Source organism: Arachis hypogaea, chromosome 19, assembly GCF_003086295.3.
Source record: "Arachis hypogaea cultivar Tifrunner chromosome 19, arahy.Tifrunner.gnm2.J5K5, whole genome shotgun sequence".
NCBI classification, from domain to species: domain Eukaryota; kingdom Viridiplantae; phylum Streptophyta; class Magnoliopsida; order Fabales; family Fabaceae; genus Arachis; species Arachis hypogaea.
In genome coordinates, this window is record NC_092054.1 from 40,485,284 (window position 1) to 40,505,075 (window position 19,792).

Consider the following 19,792-nt stretch of genomic DNA (forward strand, 5'->3'; position numbering starts at 1 on the left):
TTGCATTTGCATATTTAATTGCATGTTTGTTTGATTTTATGTATTTAGTTACAACTTGGTTGAAGTAATATTTTCTTTTTCAAGAAATTTTTATAGTATTTCACTAATTTAAATTAAAAACTTTCTATTAAAACTTGTTTGAAGTTGTATTTGGAACATGGTTTTTGAGCCAAAGAACACACAACCCGTGAGATTTTGAGCTTATTTATATGGTTACATTATTTAACTATAATATTTTATTCTTGTGTGTTTCCTTCTCTATGATTGTAATCTATATTTTGTTCCAGTCTGTATGTCCATTATTTGGTATATTTACATGCTTGCATATGATTGAGGCCATTATTTGAATTTTTACTCACTTATCCCAAATAAGCCTACCCTTTCAATCACCTTTGTTTGCCACCTTGAGCCTTTTATCCCCATTTATTCTGTTCTATAACCACATCACTAGCCTTAAGCAGAAAAACAATTAAATACCCCAATTGAATCTTTGGTTAGCTTAAGATAGAGATTGTGTAACAATTAAGTGTGGGGAAACTATGGGAACATGGGTTAATAAGGAAATGTGTTATATTTTTCTACTTTGATAAAATATTAGGAATTTGGGTACCTACTCATGTGAGACTAGAGAAATTAAAAAATCCATGTGCATTGATAAGTTATGTTTATTCTTCTATAAAAAAAATCCAAAAAAAAAATATATATATTAAATAAATAAGTAAATAAATAAGGGGACAAAATTACCCCAATGCTAAGTTTAATAATGAAAGATCAATGCACATGTGATAAATTAAAAAAAAAGTTGATACATGAGCACGTAATACAAAAGTGGGAAAAATTTGGGTAGCTAGGTAAAGCATTTTAAATTATATAAAGTATGTATATGTTATGTGAGATCTTAGACTAATCAAGGATTCACTTTGTTAGCTCACTTAGCCTTATATGTATATCCTTACCTTTAACTCAGCCCCATTACAACCCTGAAAAGACCTCATGATGTTTGCATTGGTATACTAAATATTTGTTGATTGGTTAGATGAAGAACAAAGTTTAAAAAGCATGACTAGAGAAGAGTAGAGTGATTAACCCTAGACACTTGAGAGTTAGAGTGATATACACTACCAGTAAGGGTTCAGTGCTTAATTTTATGTTCCCTGCTTTCATGAGCTATCTTCTTACAAGTTTACTTACTTTTTATTGTATGATTTGAATTAGTGAAATCTGATTTATGTATATTCTTGGAGAATTTGATTTACCTTTAACCAAGTAGGTAGAAACATTTTGCATGTAGTTGCATTCATATAGATAGGTTGCATTTCATACATTCTACCATTCCTCTTCACTCCTTTATAGCTTCTCTTGAGCTTAGCATGGGGACATACTAATGTTTAAGTGTGGGGAGGTTGATAAACCACTATTTTATAGTTTATCTTCTGCTCAATTGAGTGGATTTTATCAACTCTTTACCCACTTATTCATACTATTTGCATGGTTTTACTTTTTTCCTTATGATTTTGTGCTATGATTGAAAACATGCTTCCTTGGCCTTATATTTGCTAATATTAATCCTCTCTTATTACCATTAGATGCCTTGATATGTGTGTTAAGTGTTTTCAGAGATTACATGGCAGGAATGGCTTGGAGGATGGAAAGGAAGTATGCAAAAGTAGAAGGAATACAAGAAGTTGAAGGAACTGCAAAGCTGTCCAGCCTGACCTCTTCGTACTAAAACAGCCATAACTTGAGCTACAGAGGTCCAAATGATGCGGTTTCAGTTGCGTTGGAAAGCTAACGTCTGGGGTTTTAATTTGATATATAATTTGCCAAAGCTGCCTCGACGCCAGATGATGCGAACACGTGGATCACGCGGACGCGTGACTTGGCAGAAACGCAATCCACGCAAACGCGTGGACGATGCCTCCGCGTTACTTTTCCGCGACTTGTACATACCAGAATACGCTGGGAGCGATTTTTGGGCTATTTTTGACCCAGTTTTTGGCCCGGAAAACACATATTAGAGGCTATAAAGTGGGAGAATGCATCCATTCATCAGACAATCAGCTCATACATTCATAATTTTAGGATTAGATGTAGTTTTTAGAGAGAGAGGTTCTCTCCTCTCTCTTAGAATTTAGGATTAGGATTCCTCTTAAAGGAATTAGGATTTCTTATTATTTCAACTTTATTATTTCAATTTACGATTTCTTCTGAGTTCCCAGGTTCAATGTTCCTTTTGTTTATTTTTCCAACTTAATTTATGAATTTTTCCATGTTAGATTTGAATATTCTATTTAATATAATTTGAGGTATTTCAGTTTATGATTCTTATTTAGCTTTTTATATTCTTGGCTTTAATTGATTAACTGGAGGCTCTTGAGTTATCAACTATCCGTGATTGGTTGTTATGTCGGCTAAATTGACTGGTATTCTACTAACTCTAGTCTTTCCTTAGGAGTTGGCTAGGACTTGGGAATCTAACTAATTAGTTCACTTGACTTTTCCTTGCTTTCATAAGGGTTAACTAAGTGGGATTAACTTCCATTCTCATAGGAGTAACTAGGATAGGACTTCCGAATTTTCATACCTTGCCAAGAGTTTATTTTACAGTTATTTATTTATTTTATTTGTCATTTAAATTACTTGTTCCTTACTTTCAAAACCCCCAATTTACAAAACTCATAACCAATAATAAGAACACCTCCCTGCAGTTCCTTGAGAAGACGACCCGAGGTTTAAATACTTCGGTTATCAATTTTAAAGGGGTTTGTTACTTGTGACAACCAAAACTTTTGTAAGAAAGGTTGATTGCTTGGTTTAGAAACTATACTTGCAACGAGAATTTATTCTGAATTCTAAACCGTCAATCTTCAGTTCTTCAGCCACCAATCTTACTTTGTTCTTTGCTATACTTCCATCTTCACCCAATTTGTTCCTAGAAATCTACTTAGTACCCGTCACTTTCTTTCTAATTGGACTCGAAACAAGTGTCTTAACTTGGTTTTTCTCAAACCGTTGTAGCTCTTTTTCCATGGCTTTGACCCAAGAGGGGTCACTAAGAACTTCTTTAACATTTTGAGGCTCTATTTAAGAAAGAAATGTCAAATTATTTTCTTCCAAAGCCCTTCTTTAAGTGGATCTTGTGGTGACACCTTGTGAGGGATTCCAATAATGAACTCTTGAGGATAGTTCTTTAGAAATCTCCATTCATAGGGTCTTGGTGATTTAAGAACAGATTCGGGCATGCTTAATTTAATGGTATTGGAGCTTCCAAAAATTTCACCAGTTGCAGGATATAAAATGAGATTGTCTCCTACAGAATTGTCTACAGCAGCTGGTTCAGGATCATGTTGCTCAGATTCACTTTTCTTAATCTAGAGCTTCACTTTTGTTACTATCCACTTTTATGTGATTTTTGGATTTTAAACACTGTTTTATTACTTTTTGGATGGCTGTACCTAACTAATTAGACATATGTTACTTATTTTGCTATTCTATCATTATCTTATCCATCTTTTGCAGGTCTGGACTGATTTTAGTTTTCTTCTTTGATGACAAAAGGGGAAGTAGTTGAAATGTGCATTGGTGAATGTGAATTGCATGTTTTGGTGATTATCTCAACTTGCAATTCACATTCATTAATGCATATTTTAACTATTCTCTCTTTTGTCATCAAGTGAAAAAATTAAAATCAGTCCAGACTTGCACAATTACCAAACTAATCACACTCCTAATTGGGTTTTTAACTCAATAGTAATATTTAGTCATCATCTATAATATGTTGTTGATTCTTCAAATTTAACAATGCTACCAACACATAAGCTACTCTAGTCATGTATAACAATACTAATTCTATAAAAGTACCTTAACTATAACTACGTGCTTATTTATTTAAAAGAGGAAAACAACATCACTAACCTGAAAAGTCGATCGCTCCCGCAATGTGTTACGTTGCATTCAGGCAGTTGATATCATCATCTTGTGCATCTGCGTACGCCATAATTTCTAAGAATATCAAGAAAAACTGTCAAAAGAGGGAGAAATGAAGTGAAAGATAGAGTAAAAGGGACATTTAAGGTGCTGTAAACGACTTCCTTATATAAGCGTGTGTCATTCTTATCTCATTTACATTATAAATGAATTGAGATTGAGCATAGTGTAAATAAAATAAGACACGTATCAATAACACGTGTGTAAACGTGATACATATATGACAAAACGTATATTATCTTGTTTACACTGTAAACAAAATATGCTTAATCTCAATTCATTTACCGTATAAATGAGATAAGTAAAAAGATGAAAATGGATAAATACACTACAAATAACATATATCAGTAAATTAAATATTTAAATTAATTATTTTAAAAAAATCTTACTTTTCTCCCTATATATTGCTTTTTTAATAATTAAAAATACAAGACATCCCTACGTATTATAAAAAGATGAAAATGAATAAATACACTATAAATAACATATATCAGTAAATTAAATATTTAAATTAATTATTTTAAAAAAAATTCTACTTTTCTCCTTACATATTACTTTTTTAATAATAAAAAATACAAGACATCCCTTACATATTATAAAAAAAAATTAAAAAAATTATAACTCCTACAATTTGATAAATTACGTCCGAAATTATGTTAAAATCCAATAAATTTAATAACTATGTTACATACCAAATTTTTATTAATATAAAAAAAATTAGCCTCTAAATGTATGTTAATTTTTGTTTTGTTTTTATTAATTATAAATTATATATCTTAAGTTTAAATTTAATATACTGACAATGTAAAATATTTTATAAATTACGCAATTACATTTATTTTTTTAGATAATTATTTACGTAATTAATATAAAAAATAATTTTTTTTATTAATATAATACTACATAATTAAATATACATATAAAATTATTATTCAAAATTAAATTCTTATTTAAAAGTACAGTACTCTTTATCTACGAAAAAAAGCGTACAACAGTTTTTTGTTTAATTTAAAAAAGATCTCCCTTCCTTCTTTTTGAACTCACCTGTACAGAGTAATCTCACTTCACTTCCAAGCCAATAGTTACCGTCCTTTGGAAATTGAAACACATTCTTTTTGGTTTTTGCATATGATATCAGACAATTAATTAACGGATAATGAATTGAATTACGAACGCAAGAAAAACTCCGGAGAAAACAGAAAACGAAAGAAAGAACATGGTTTAATGTACCAGAAGAATAAATGTAATTGGTTCTGTGATTTTCTAAGCTAGCAATGGGTAAGTACTACTAACTAAGCACACGAGACAAACTTCAGTAACTTTCCTTCTCAAGCCTAATACAACACAGCACACATACAACATTACACGCTCTCTCTTTCCCTGGTCTTGCTCTTCTGTAAATTAAAAAGCCACCTTACGAAACACAAGCTTCTGCGTTCTTCCAACCATACCAAACGACGTCGTCACCGCCGCAACAACAACCCCAATCTCTAAGTAACTACACTCTCTCTCTCTCTCTCTCTCTCTCTCTAACAGCTAGCAAATATTTCAAATTTCCAACTCACTCTACTCCCAATTCCATCTTTCTCCTTCTACTGTCTATCCGAAATAATCGATATTAGGGTTAGGGGTACAGTAGGGTTTTCACTGTTCACTCAATTTTTGGGGGTTTTCCCCAAATTGAGGTGAGGGGTTTCCCATCTTCATGGATCAAGCGCGATCATCCTCTGGGAACAACATCAACAACAACAATGGCGAGGACAATGTGGGAATTCCCGACGACCTCCGGTGCAAGCGTTCCGATGGGAAGCAGTGGCGGTGCACCGCCATGTCGATGCCGGACAAGACCGTCTGCGAGAAGCACTACATCCAGGCCAAGAAGAGGGCAGCCAATTCCGCCATGAGAGCTAACCTCAAGAAGGCTAAGCGCAAGTCTGGAGATTCCGAGGGACACCTTGAAAGCAAGAGTGACGATTTCGATATTCCTCTGTCCGCCATGAAGCACGGTGGTGGGGAGCATAGTTCTGGTGGCGGAAGCAGGTTGTTGGATAAGGTGGGGAAGAATCAGTTCAGGTATGTCCCCAAGAAGGGGGCCATGTCGGGGCGATCCTCACTGCCCAAGCCAGATGAGGAGGATGAGGAAGATTATGAAGAAGAGGAGGAGGGTGAGGAAGAGGTGGAGGAGGAGGAGGGTGTGCCTCTTTATGAGGAAAATTGGACGGGTCACGAGTCGCCTGAGCTGGCTTCTGGTGGGGACTCGTCCAGGAAGAGGAGGAGCTTGGAGGCCACTAATGTCACTACTGTGAGTTTTAAGGACTTAATTTTAGTTCACTGTCAATTCAGAATATTTTGTATAAACATTCAATTATATATTTATATATTCCAGTTGGCCTATAAATGAATGGTTTTTGTCTATTTTACACTGACACTGGCCACTAGATCAGAATTCAAATTTTGATAGCAGTTATAGTTGTGACAGTAGAGTCCTTTGAGTTGAATCGGGTGGTTTTGACAGGAATACTCGGATGCAAGCACAGACTCCTCGGAGGAGACTGGTGACACTGGCGGGCAGACATGCCATCAGTGCCGGAGGAATGACAGAGACAGGGTGGTTACTTGGTGCCAGCGGTGTGATCGAAGAGGATACTGTAATAGCTGTATATCAACTTGGTGGGTAACGAGCATGGAATCTTAATTGTGTGTCAATTTTGGTTGTTGTTTTTCCTTGTGTAATTGGGTGGTGAATGTTATGGTTTGCTTGATATTAGGTACTCAGACATTTCGCTGGATGAAATTCAGAGGATGTGTCCTGCGTGCCGTGGTATTTGTAACTGTAGAGTTTGTGTACGTAGTGATAATTCAATAAAGGTATTTGGTAGTTAATGTTTGATGAAGCATGAATATTCTATGTTTAGTGTTGTAATTCCTTCTCCAGTTGGTTAAGTTTCCCTTTGTTCCCCCTTTTTTTTTCTGTTGTGTAATTAAGGTTCGGATACGGGAGATACCTGTTCTAGATAAGTTACAGTATCTCCACTCGCTGTTGTCAGCAGTGCTTCCTGTAGTAAAACAGATCCACCAAGAACAGTGTTTTGAAGTTGAGCTCGAAAAGAAGTTACGTGGTAAGAAGTTGCCTTGCACTGCAAGTAGCATATATTGTTTGCCCTTTCTGATGAACAAATAGGTGACAATGTTGAACTAATGGTTTTTCCCTCAGGTGTGGACATAGATCTTCCCCGGATAAAATTGGGAGCAGATGAACAGATGTGCTGGTAAATTTCTTTTAGACTTGATAGATTCAATTTTTGTGTATAAGCATCATGTTTATGCATGCTTCCTTTTCATAGGGTCAATATTTTTCTTGATTTTGTTTTCTTGCAGCAATTTATGTAGGATACCCATCACTGATTATCATCGGCGCTGTCCAATTTGCTCATATGACTTGTGCCTTAATTGTTGTCATGATCTTCGAGAAGCAACTTCAGATTACAACAAAGAACCACAAACAGAATTAGCGAAAGCTTATGACCAAAACATATTAAGTAAGTTTCCTCATTGGAGATCCAATGATAATGGAAATATTCCATGCCCCCCTAAGGAATATGGTGGCTGTGGTTATTCGTCGTTAAATTTGAGCAGGATTTTCAAGAGGAATTGGGTTGCAAAGTTGGTGAAAAATGTAGAAGAAATGGTTGGTGGCTGTAAGATTAATAATGCTGATGATCTACCAGAAACTCAGTTGAATGCTCTCAGATTGCGCAAATGTTCCCATAGAGAGACTAGTGATGATAACTATCTTTATTGTCCTGCATCTGAAGATCTCATGAAAGATGGGATTGGAAATTTTAGAAAGCACTGGAAAACCGGTAAACCCATTATTGTTAAGCAAGTGTTTGATAGATCATCCTCTTCTAGCTGGGATCCGCTGGTCATCTGGAGAGGGATTCTAGAGACAACAGATGAGAAAATGAAAGATGAAAACAGAGTGGTTAGGGCCATAGATTGCTTAGATGGGTCTGAGGTACGCATCTATAGCACTTCTTTTTGTCAATTCAGATTGCAATTTTTTACTGCAGTGTGTTCATGGATTAGACATCTTTATCTAATTATTCACTTTCCGGCTGCACTTCTTTTTCCTTTCAATTTTATACTGGCAGATTGATATTGAGCTTAGTTACTTCATGACTGGTTACACTGAGGGGCGTACTCATGAAAATGGTTGGCCACAGTTATTGAAGTTGAAGGATTGGCCTTCACCTAGTGCATCTGAAGAGTTTCTCTTGTACCAAAGACCAGAATTTATCGGCAAACTGCCTTTACTTCAGTATATTCACTCCAAGTGGGGCCTTCTTAATGTTGCAGCTAAATTGCCTCATTACTCCTTGCAGAATGATGTAGGACCCAAGATTTATATATCTTATGGAATCAATCATGAACTTGGTAGAGGTGATTCAGTGACCAATCTCCACTTCAATATGCGGGACATGGTACTCTATCCTATTAACCCACAATTGAGAAATGGTTGTTTTGTCTTGTATGTATTGCAATAATATTATGATACTCAGGCTTCTTGACTGAAAGGATTTCTAATTATATATATACACAAAATTTGATGCTTCATATTAGTTTGTCTTCCTTAGGTATCTATCATGTGTTATTTTTTCATTATATTTATAAGTTGTTGATATTAGGTGCTACGTGTCAGTTTATAATTTGCTATGCTGTTTCAAGTGAAAAGACTTAGCATGTGTGATGTGTCTTGTTTACCTAAATTCTGCTTAGTACTCTCTCTGCTCTTTTACTGTCTGGAGTAAAATGATGCAAAAGGAAAGAGGTCCTCTAACCTTAACAAAGATTTTTTTTTTTAAAAAAAAAGGAAAGAAGTGGGTTCATGAATAAAGGTAGTCGTAATAAACTCACCAACTTTCCACAGGTGTACCTTTTGGTCCATACAAGTGAAGTAATGTTGAAGGACTGGCAGAGAACTAAAATTGAAATGATCCAAAAAGAATACAAGGAGTTAGAGGTGAAGGAATCACGTGGAGATAATCAAATGTGTTCTAGCAGGAGTTCACCTAACTCGGCATTTGGTACAGAAAATAATGGGCTGGATTTGGATCCAAACCAGAGTAAGTCACTGGATCAAGGGTTTGAAAATCATTCTAGTTCTGATGGGAATATGGTCAATCATGAACTTCCATTCAAACAAAACGGAAATTTCTCTGAGCAAATGCATCCTGGAGTTCTTTGGGATGTCTTTCGTCGGCAGGATGTTCCAAAGTTGAATGAATATTTGAAAACACATCGGAATGAGTTTGGAAAGCCAGATGATATATTAAATGAATATGTAAGTCCAATTTTTTTTTTAATTAATTAATTATTATTATTATTAAAAAAGAAATGAAAAATCCTTTCCAGCTGTGCCTCCATCTACTGCTTCAATTTTATATTGCTGATGGTACGCTTTCATTGCAAGGTTACATGGCCTCTTTATGATGGAGCTATTTTTCTTGACAGACACCAAAAAAGAAAGCTGAAGGAAGAATTTGGTAAGAATTTATACTCCATCCTATTTTTATTTAAAACAAAACTATTGAATAGTCTTCCCCCTCCTTTCTCTCATTTGAGGGAGAAGAATATTGGATCCTTGAGGTAGATGCGAGCAACATTTTCAAGTTAGGAGAATCTCTGGGCATACCAATTAGAAGGATTTCTTAGTTCTCTTAAAAAATAGTTTTTTTTTTTTTAAAAAAAATTACTTGCAACCTTTAAGCTTTGCGTTTGCTTCCTTCGTTAATCATCTAAAGTCTAAACACGGGGAATGCTACTCTTTCCTATTCCATCTTTTCCTTTTCCATTTAGTCCACTTACACCTACACCTAAATTGGCTGAACAATGAGATGTGGACACTGTTCAAGACTTAATTGAAGGGATTCATGTTTATTTTTCCATGCATACTATTAATCATGGAAAACTTGGTACCAATGCTCTAAATTAAACTGTTGATAGACTACTTTATCGGCTTATCGCGAATTTTCTTTGTCTTGTTTTTAACTGTGATTCTTTAGCTGACCCAATCTAGTAGGATAAAGCTCTGATGTTCCTGTTTTAAAATATGATTACCATCTTCTGCATAGGAGTGGAGCCCTGGTCATTTGAACAGAATTTGGGGGAAGCTATCTTTGTTCCTGCTGGTTGCCCTTTCCAGGCAAGAAATGTTCAGGTGAGTTCATTTTTCCTTGTGACTTCATCTATTTTAGTTGACAACCTTGATAGTGTGATAAGTGTTGGTTAAACGGATTGAAAGGGTAAATTTTCATGTGATTAAGAGTCTACCATTATTAATATCAGGTTTAAATGCTATCTTTTAGAAAAGAAGGAATTTTATCTATAAGAGGAATAATTAAAAAAAGAATAGACGACAAGAGATTCATAATAATAATATACAAAAGAAGATATCGAAAGAGCAAATTGTTCCATTTCTTAGCATACCTATAAGAGAAGCCCCTCTAGAAAGATCAGATGCCTTGCATCAATAAGCCAAACATATGCTTGTCCAAATGTCTACCGATGAAGTTACTAGATATGTTTCGGCCAAATAAACCAAACAGCAGCACACTACTGAGAAGATGTGGCTTCCTTTCTCCTTCAGGGCCAACAAAACAAGTCATTGCGAACAAATTTAAAGTTCTTGAACATACCCAATAGTCACCAAAGATACCAAACAGAGTGGTTGATGAAAAGTTAACCATATAGTAATGCAAAAATATATCTGTAGTTGATATGAGCAGATTCACTATACATGTGGCACATACCCGGGGAGATAGCGTTCTATGGTCCTCAAACCTACAACTTAATCTCGTTGATGTTAATTCTATCATGCTCTGTTCAAATAATGGATTTGCCTTTGAGGAAGCTTCAAACTTCAAATGGATTTATCAATGTGAAAAGAAGCTTATATTTAGAGAATAGGATGTGAAATGAATGTAATATTTATAACCAAAGACTCTAGAGGATTCAAGATACTCAGACTTTTGACAAAGAGACTGAGTGATAGAATCAAGAAGACCTAAACGGATTACTCAATCTGAAGACTCTATCATAAAATTTCTGAAAAAGTTAAAAGTCCATAGATATAGACATGAAAAGAACTTCAAAAAAAAAAAAATTCTGGGGACTGAGGTATTCTTAAGAGGATAACATGAAAAGGCTACTTTAAAAGAGGAGTTTCTTATCCAATGCTTGTACCAAATGTTGGCATGGGAGCCATTGCCTACCTCAAAAAAGCTTTCCAATCTTTCATCCCAGAGGAAAGGTCCTCTAGAAAGATCATTAGTATATTTCGTATCTTATTGGATACTCATACTCATATATCTGTGCAAGATAATAACTGAATATTTTATTTGATGAATTAAAATGAAACTCCTTTTGTTCAATGACATGGATTCCTCTCTCACAATAGTGTATGTGATTATCTCTGTATTATGAAAATTTCAGTCCACTGTTCAGTTGGGGCTTGATTTCTTATCTCCCGAGAGCTTGGGAGAGGCTGTTAGACTGGCAGAGGAAGTCCGCAGTCTACCTAATGAACATGAAGCAAAACCTCAAGTATTGGAGGTCAGAAGAGAAGATTTACATTTAATTAAGCTCATTTTTGTTCGTTCCTATCCTATGTTTTCTTTAAAATGCTTGTGATTCATTGTTGACTTGTGTTTATTAGTCTTGAAATACTCTTGGACATCTATGCAGGTTGGGAAGATCTCTCTTTATGCTGCAAGTTCATCTATCAAAGAGGTTCAGAAACTTGTACTTGATCCAAAGTATGCAAACTTCATACTTGTCTTTGTTATTGCATTAGTTCTTTTGCTCATTATCTCTACTGTCTCCCCCTTTTATTTTATTTCCTCTCGTAACATTCTAATCCTATGTTTGAAATAGAGAGAGTAAAACCTCAAATTGAGCTTCGAAAGAGTTGTAAGATATGAATTTGGTCATTGAAGGAGCCTGACACCAATTTGATTCTTGAAAGATTAAAATTCATATAAAAAATACCAATAGAAAATGTTTGGACTTGAAATAATGTTTATCTTTCAAATGACTAACTTGATAACACAAATCTATTGAGGGACCAAGTTGATTTCCAACAATTATTTGAAGGGTTAAATTCATATCACAAATCTTCCAAGAACCAAATTGGTGTTTCACAACTCATTTGAAGATTAATTTGGGGTCTTATTCAAATAGAAAATAAAATTCTCTATGCCTGCTGATATCTTTATCCTCTGTTAGGTTCCTTGTGAGATCAACTTGACGGAAATTATGTCTTTTTCCATATTGGCTGATTCATTGTGAAAAAATAGTCACCAGACCATATATCCATATTTTCTTTGATAATCATAATATTGAAATGTCTTGCATGTTTCTACCACAGGCTTGGTGCAGAGATCGGATATGGAGACCCTAATTTGACTGCAATGGTATCTGAGAATTACGAGAAGATGGTTAAGCAACGGCAGATTACTTGTGCTTGAACTCCCACGTGCCACATGCAATCCAGTCCTTGAATCAGGAAAGCAGTTATGTACAGTAGTTGTATTATGTTGGTTGGTAATTTTCAGTGTAGTTTTGATCAAATATCTAGGTCATCACTTGATGTGTATAATAGAGTTAGAGAGACATTAGAGACACAATCATTGTTAATCTGTATTTTAAAAGAAACATGTAACGTGTACAAACTTGTTTCTAATCCTATACTGATGTAGTTGAGTCCAGAAATAACTGGATACAATACAAGCACCTCACAAATTGAAACTATAATTGAACTTTTAGGGAGTGTCTGTTTTTGGTTTTGAAGAAAGAATGGGGATCACTTTACTCTTAACCCTTTTCCTTTGTTTATTTGTGTTAAAATTATTCTTTTCAATTTTGTCCCTAATATTTTAGATGAAGTTAATGTTTAGGAATAATTTTGACACAAATTTCGGATAAATTTGGAAGAAATTAAGCATTAAGGATACTTTTTGAAGAAAATAACTAATGTTACCGACAAAAAATATAGTTTACACTATCAAATATCAAGGTATATTTCCATGAAGGAGAAAAAATGTTGGACTTTATGCTGTGAGGCTGAATGAATCGACAATTCTATAGAAATCTGACTTCACTCTTGGCCAGGCTGATTCAGGTGCCTGAGCATTCAAAGTAAACAGCTTGCCATGGCGAGCGCAGCAGACTGCAACATTGTGTCGCCGGAACGAAGGACTCTCCACTCTGAACTCGATTTCATAATATTTTGCATTTCTGAGGGAATCCTCTCTCAAACTTGATCTTATCAATGTGCCCTTCACTTCTGGGCGCTGCCCTGATCCTGTTATGGTCCTAACCACGGCTTCACCAACCTCCTCTGGCCCTCCAAATGCTTCAATTCTTGTCAAAAGAAACATTAGAAATATAATAGTTTATGAAATTATTAGAGAAAAGATGATTTGTAAACCAAGTATAATTTCAATTTTGTTTTTATACGCGATTTAGACCCTCCACTTGCCGCTACGAAAGCTAGTGTGGAAAAGTCCGTCCTTTCATTAATGAATAATTAGCTCTTTTAGTTGGCTGGTCGGTTGCTAAAGTAAGTGAAGTCACATCTGTGATATGTGATAATTTGAAGTTTGAAGCGAGTTAGTTTACTACTTATTGCATCATGAATTCCTAGTTCTTTCGACTGTCTTCTCATATCACAAAATGAACTGTTTTAAAAATAAAAAGGACAAGTCACTGCAACTGCTTTTAAGTATACCCAAGTCTGGTTTAGTTTTGGAAGAATACCAGAAAAATTGCTAAAATTATTTTAAATATTAAAGCCAATTAAACCAAATACAAATTTTGTGCAGTTATTGAGTATTGAGTAGCGAGACTTACGAGAAATCTTGGGCAACCGGGGAAACAATAACACTGACATTGAGTTCTCCAGTGGAACCTGGGGGACCAAATGCAACAACCGGTTCACTGAAGTTGGAACGTTTTGGAGTAGCATTTAATGCTGGTGGATCCAGTGACAGTTCAAGTTCTCTTTTCTTAGCGGCACGGTACAGCACAGTCTGGTCTCCAACCCAATTTGCTGGGTATATAAATTCTGCTCATTCAAATTCATATACAATAATACAATGTTAAAAAGGGGTAAAAGAGAGCAGTAAAGAAAAGGTTTATCTATATTTAAGGTTATATGAAATTATATAATATAAAAAGATATATGTAGATTCTAAGAGAATCAAAATAATAAAGACGTAATATCCTATAATAAATATTTAGATATGTTAAATAATGCTAATTGATCTAATTTATCCTAATTATGCTCTAAACTGATAGAAAAAAAAAACATAAACTGATAGAACGGATGCAGACGGAATTGCCTGAAGAAAACACAGAAAGAAGCAGACGGAACTGTCGAAAAGGAACGCAAATAGAACTATCGGAAGAAAAACGCAGACAAAGCTGCCGCAAGAGGGGCAAACTGCGAAAAAGATGACAAACTGTAAAAAAGATGGCGAACTACCCAAAAATTACCGAAAAAGTGGCATACTACAAAGAGATGGTAAAATGTCTGCGGATAAAGAACTACCAGAAAATGACAAAAAATATATGATTTATCTTGAGAATAGATAAGCAATGGATGACAGTGGTGTTTGACTCATTAGACTCGAAATGATATAAGATGAAAAAGATAGGATAATCGGTGAGGTGAAAGGCATAATAAGAGTGACCAAAAACAAAGAAAAATGGTATAGAGAAAAAGTGTAAAAAAATCCGATAATTTCATCGGAAGAAAAATAACTTATCATTTTCAAAGAGGTGATATCATGTTAGAAAGGGATAAAAGAGAACAATAAAAAAAATATTTATGTTTATTCAATGTTAAAAAAAATAAAATAATAAAAATATAATATCCTATAATAAATATTTAAATATATTAAATAATATTAATTAATCTAAGTAATCCTAATTATACTCTAACATACAATACCATATCATCATAATAAGAATAAATGATAATAACTATAATAACCTACTCATTCATACACAATTTGTATCGGATAATATTGTTAATGTAACCGATCTCAAAGAACAAATAGGCTATGCTAATTGTATTTAATCTAATCATTATCGGTTTCTTCTGTGAAAATTTCTAACTACTTTTGCTGGCAATAATGATGATAGCAAAGACTTTCAGTGAAAAAACTGATGATGGTAAGACTTCAATGTTCAGTAGAAGCAACCGAACCTAATACAATATAGGATTTATTTATTATGTGTTTTAAGATTAAAAAATAAAATTTTTTTTATTAAAAATATAAAAAATTTAAATTTTTAATATATTTATTTTATATTCATTAAATAAAAATACTTAAATCTTATAATATAATATATACCCAGGACAAAATGGTAATTAAGTTCAAATAGTTTAAATAAAGCTAATTACCTATCATTCAAAGTAGCGATTTTTAATTGAATTGATATAGGGATTAAATGGTCGAAAATCGAAAAAGTCCAACAAAATCACATACGTCAGTTTGGTACTTCAAAATTCGAATGCCTCCTAAAATTGGTAAATAAAAAAAGTTGTATCTTTTATAATTAGTTAGTCCACCTAATCTTAATTCTCTAAATCGGATTAGAACTTTTATCTTAGAAAATTTTGAAAATTAAAAAATAGTATAAAATAAATAAAAAAATAATGCAAAAATCACGTATATTTAAAAAAATTCTTACGTGATGAAATGTGTTAAAAATATAAATATTTATGTGTATTTTTCTATAAAAGATATAAAGAAGTTGTATTAAAATTTTTACATATTTTAAGAATAAGATTTTAGAGAATCTGTAAAATAGTATTTAAGAGAGAGACTGAAATTGATAGACAGAAATAAAAAAATAAAGATGAAGGAAAAAAAAATTTCTAAAGTGATAATGTTAAAAAGGTGATAAAGTAATATTTTAATCACTTATGAATTTATAACATTTATTATCTGAGTCCCAATATTTTAATTTAATGTTGATTAATGATATTTTTTTTTCTAAAATGACAATATAATTTTAGAGGAGACAGATCCACAACAAAGAGATAAATATTAAATTAAATTTTTGAAGGGTGTTTGGTACGAAATAGATATAACTGAAGGCTAAAAAATTTTGATATGGAAGCAAAATGAGTGATATACTTTAACATGGTAATTTTTTATGTTTTTTAAAATTGTGGGAGTCCACAAATCAGACCATCTGATTTGTGTTTAAAAAGTTAAAAAAAATTAAGAGTACACAAATGGGAGGCTCCGATTTGTGTTAAAAAAATTGAAAAAACTCGGAGTACACAACTCGGACCATGTGAATTCTTTCGAAATTTTGCTTCACAAATCGCATGATTCGATTTGCAATTTTTTTTTTTTTTATATTTTGAGGGACACAACTCGCAGAGTTCAAATTCTGCTTTCTTTGATCCCACAATAAAGTGAAGCATCCCTCCTTTTTATATATGAGTCCAAACACTTCCTTTGTTTCCATATTCAAATTAAAAAGCGTATAACTGAAATTAAGAAGCGTATAACTGAAATATACATTAGTATCTTATTTGAGGAAAGAAAGTGTCCTCATAAAGTGAGGAAATAAGAGTAGAATAGAAAGTTAGAGTCAAGAGAATGATGAAAGAAATATAATAAAAATTTAAAAGTTAAATGATGATATTTTTAAAAATAAATATTTTAAAATTTTAGCCCTTAATTCTGTATCTCTAATACTAAAATTGTTTTTTAGCAAACACAATATTCAATTTGTGCGCCCATATTCAATTCCAGTCTCTTCGAATAAACACTACTTAAAATGTGAGACATTGCTCACTCCTAAACTAACTTTTAACGTTGAATTAAAGTCATCTCATCTGGATTCTAATATAACCTAAAGTATTAAATTAACATATACTTAGTTTTTGAAAGAAGAACCATTTTGATTAATAACCGGTTTAAAATAGTCATACCAAATCCTTCCCTTGTGTCAAGGCAACGGCTGTAACCTCCAACGGGATAAAGCACGTCAAGCTTCAGATTTCGGCCATTTTCCGGCGATAAACCTAGCAGAAAGCTCGTGATTCCGGCGAAGTTGGCACCCACAGCTACAAGTGAAGCTGAGCCCACGCCGACAAGAAGCCGGCGCTGAAATCTATTGGCCAAAGGTGCAAACTGCTCAGCTGGCGACGAAGAAGAAGAAGAAGACCCCAACAAGGAACTTCCTTGTTCTTCTTCTCGTTGTTGCTGTTGTGAACAACAGTGTGTTGTGCGAAAACGGTTCAATGTGTTACTAATAAAGCTGCATTGCAACGCCATGCTTTACTTTCATTTGAATTCCAAACTAATAAAAAGGGGCACTGGTTTATTTCGAATGCTTGAAATCAAGGTTTTGAACTATTTTGGTTTCGAAATCAAGTCTCGTCTAATGGAAAATGCTGATGAAGTGGTGATCGATGTTACTGAGTGTGGGGGCGTTTGTGACTCTTCTCCATTAGTACGGCGGATAACTCTTATCCGCTTTCTGTGGTTCTCGTTTCTCTATCTATGCTATTGGTACACTATACGGGGTAAATATAACAATGAAAATACAAAAGTACTATTTTTACATTAAAATCAATCACTAAAATCAGTTATTAATATATTTATGTATAAATATATGTGTGATTTAATTTATTTTTAATATATATTTATATTTTAACATATATTTTATACTAATAACTTACTTTAATGACTGATTTTGGTATATACGTAGCATAAGCCTTGAAAATATCATCAAGTAATTTAAAAGCCTGTTAACAGAAAAACATAACGTGATTTATTTGTTAATTTCAGAATCTTGTCATTTAAAAAACTTTGTTTGCCAAATGTCTCGTTTAAAGGATCAGTTATTGAGAATTGTGGATTTTGGGATGGGATAGAGTGGGTGTGGCACTTCTAATGGAGAAGAGAATTCCGACAATGGAAGACAGATGTACTGGACCAGTTGCTACTTATCCTGCAATCTATTAGACTGATAGCAGATGTGCAAGATAGAATGGTATGGAGGTTTCATAAGGAAGGAGTTTATTCAACTAACTCATTTGTGCAGGTTTTGCAGGAAGAGAATATGGATGAGAAGATCCTAAGCTACAGGTTCACAAAAGACATTTGAAAAGGTTTAGTTCCGTCACGAGTGGAGCTGTTTTCCTGGTTTGTTTTGGTAGGCCGAGTCAATACAAATGATCGATTTAGTCGACTGGGTGCACTGCAACAGCATGATACTATGTGCATGCTATGTAAGAAGGATGATGAAAATATAGAATATCTGTTTAGTACATGTGAGCACTACTCTTGGCAGGTATGGTGTGCTTGGATATCGGCGTTTGGACAAGAATGGCTTATGCCCAGTACTGTGAAACAGCAATTCGAGAGCTCGAGAACTGTCCCAATGAGAAAGGAGATACGCAGGTATTGGCTAGTTAGCTTCTTCTCAGTGATATGAACTATATAGTTACGTAGAAATGATGTCATTTTTCACAACAAGGCAATAGGAATTAGAGACCGCGTGAATCAATCTTTTTCATATGCCAGAGAATGGTGTTATAAATAACTTATATTGTTGATGGCAATGGATGACATAGGAGTTGTGAAATTATTATGACTTGTTTTGTATCTGTTGCTGTTGCTCTACGTATGTGTTGAGCTTTTTCTTTCAAAAAAAAAATGTCTCGTTTAAGAGAGTTCATTTTGTTATGTTTTTTAATAATTTAAAAATATTTTTATTGATAATAAAATTTGAGATTATTTTTGTCAGTAATAAAATAATTCGAATATATTTTTGATAATTTATTTTATTTTATTTTTTTAAATTTTGCACAATGTTTATGTATATATTTTATATATTTTTTATACACAACGAAATATAATTTTTTATTTTTGTTTTAAATTTTTATGAATTATTTTTTAATATTAAAATTAAAAGATGCACATATATAATAATATAATATTTTTGTACTTTTAATTCGGAGTAAATTATTTAAAATACACCTGAAACATCAAGTGCTAAGAAAAATAATTATAAAAGTGTTTTAGTATTGTTATATTACAATAGTTGGAAATTATACAAATATTATTAAAAATTAAAATAATGTAGTTACATTAATTATGTAACTATTGTTAAAATTAAAATATATTTTTCTATAATTTGGTAATATTTTTTTAAGTAATACTTTTTAAAAAGTGTTGTTTAACAATAAAAGAACGTCAGTTTAATTTTCACAATATTTTAAAAACATCATAGCTATTCCAGGCTAACACTTTACTTTTATATTATTAGTATTTGGATAATAAACTTTAGTATACAAATATTTTTGTTGGTCAATTATTGGCCAAAAAATAAAATTATATATTTTTTATACACAACGAAAGATATTTTATATTTTGCACAATATTATCTTATATATTTTATATATTCCTTGAAGCCACCTTTGCATTTTTATTGACCTTGAATCTGATTGCTTTCTCAAATAAAACTTTTCCAAGACAATAAAATAGTTTGGATTGTAACCTGCGCGCTGGGGTTATGGTTAGAGTGATTGTTTTGTCTTCAATTGGTTCTAGTCCTAGGTTTGCCATTTGTTTAGAAGTGGTTTGTTTGTGTGGATTGGATCTTTTGTGTTCTGAGAAAAGGCTGAGGTTATGATGTCCTGTAGTTTTTTCATATTTATGCTATTGAGGGAAGGAAGGTTTAGGTGAATTTGATCAATTTATTCTATATT

The 19,792-nt window shown here is 33.1% G+C and overlaps 2 protein-coding genes across 2 annotated transcripts; one reads left to right on the forward strand and one right to left on the reverse strand.

The window, feature by feature from the left end:
- Positions 1–5,095: 5,095 nt before the first annotated feature.
- LOC112779524 (E3 ubiquitin-protein ligase JMJ24) lies at positions 5,096–12,865 on the forward strand. The gene is made up of 13 exons (XM_025823822.3): positions 5,096–6,289; positions 6,503–6,657; positions 6,756–6,855; positions 6,974–7,106; positions 7,202–7,256; positions 7,366–8,005; positions 8,142–8,471; positions 8,918–9,331; positions 9,461–9,533; positions 10,122–10,207; positions 11,482–11,601; positions 11,734–11,804; positions 12,416–12,865. Exons 1-13 carry the CDS (start codon positions 5,693–5,695, stop codon positions 12,513–12,515), a joined length of 2,874 nt encoding a protein of 957 aa, XP_025679607.1. The 5' UTR covers positions 5,096–5,692; the 3' UTR covers positions 12,516–12,865.
- Positions 12,866–12,962: 97 nt separating this feature from the next.
- On the reverse strand, positions 12,963–18,682 carry LOC112779525 (psbP domain-containing protein 7, chloroplastic). Its single transcript, XM_025823824.3, has 3 exons — positions 17,006–18,682; positions 13,900–14,113; positions 12,963–13,410 (listed from the first exon to the last, which is right to left on the reverse strand). Exons 1-3 carry the CDS (start codon positions 17,349–17,351, stop codon positions 13,098–13,100), a joined length of 873 nt encoding a protein of 290 aa, XP_025679609.1. The 5' UTR covers positions 17,352–18,682; the 3' UTR covers positions 12,963–13,097.
- Positions 18,683–19,792: the final 1,110 nt, after the last annotated feature.

Coding starts and splice junctions, on each gene's coding strand:
- LOC112779525 (XM_025823824.3), bottom strand. CDS start 17,351: ATGGCGTTGCAATGCAGCTTTATTAGTAACACATTGAACCGTTTTCGC. Junction 14,114..17,005: donor TGACACAAGGGAAGGATTTG/GTATGACTATTT, acceptor TTGAATGAGCAG/AATTTATATACCCAGCAAAT. Junction 13,411..13,899: donor CCGGTTGCCCAAGATTTCTC/GTAAGTCTCGCT, acceptor TCTTTTGACAAG/AATTGAAGCATTTGGAGGGC.
- LOC112779524 (XM_025823822.3), top strand. CDS start 5,693: ATGGATCAAGCGCGATCATCCTCTGGGAACAACATCAACAACAACAAT. Junction 6,856..6,973: donor GTAGTGATAATTCAATAAAG/GTATTTGGTAGT, acceptor TGTGTAATTAAG/GTTCGGATACGGGAGATACC. Junction 7,257..7,365: donor GCAGATGAACAGATGTGCTG/GTAAATTTCTTT, acceptor GTTTTCTTGCAG/CAATTTATGTAGGATACCCA.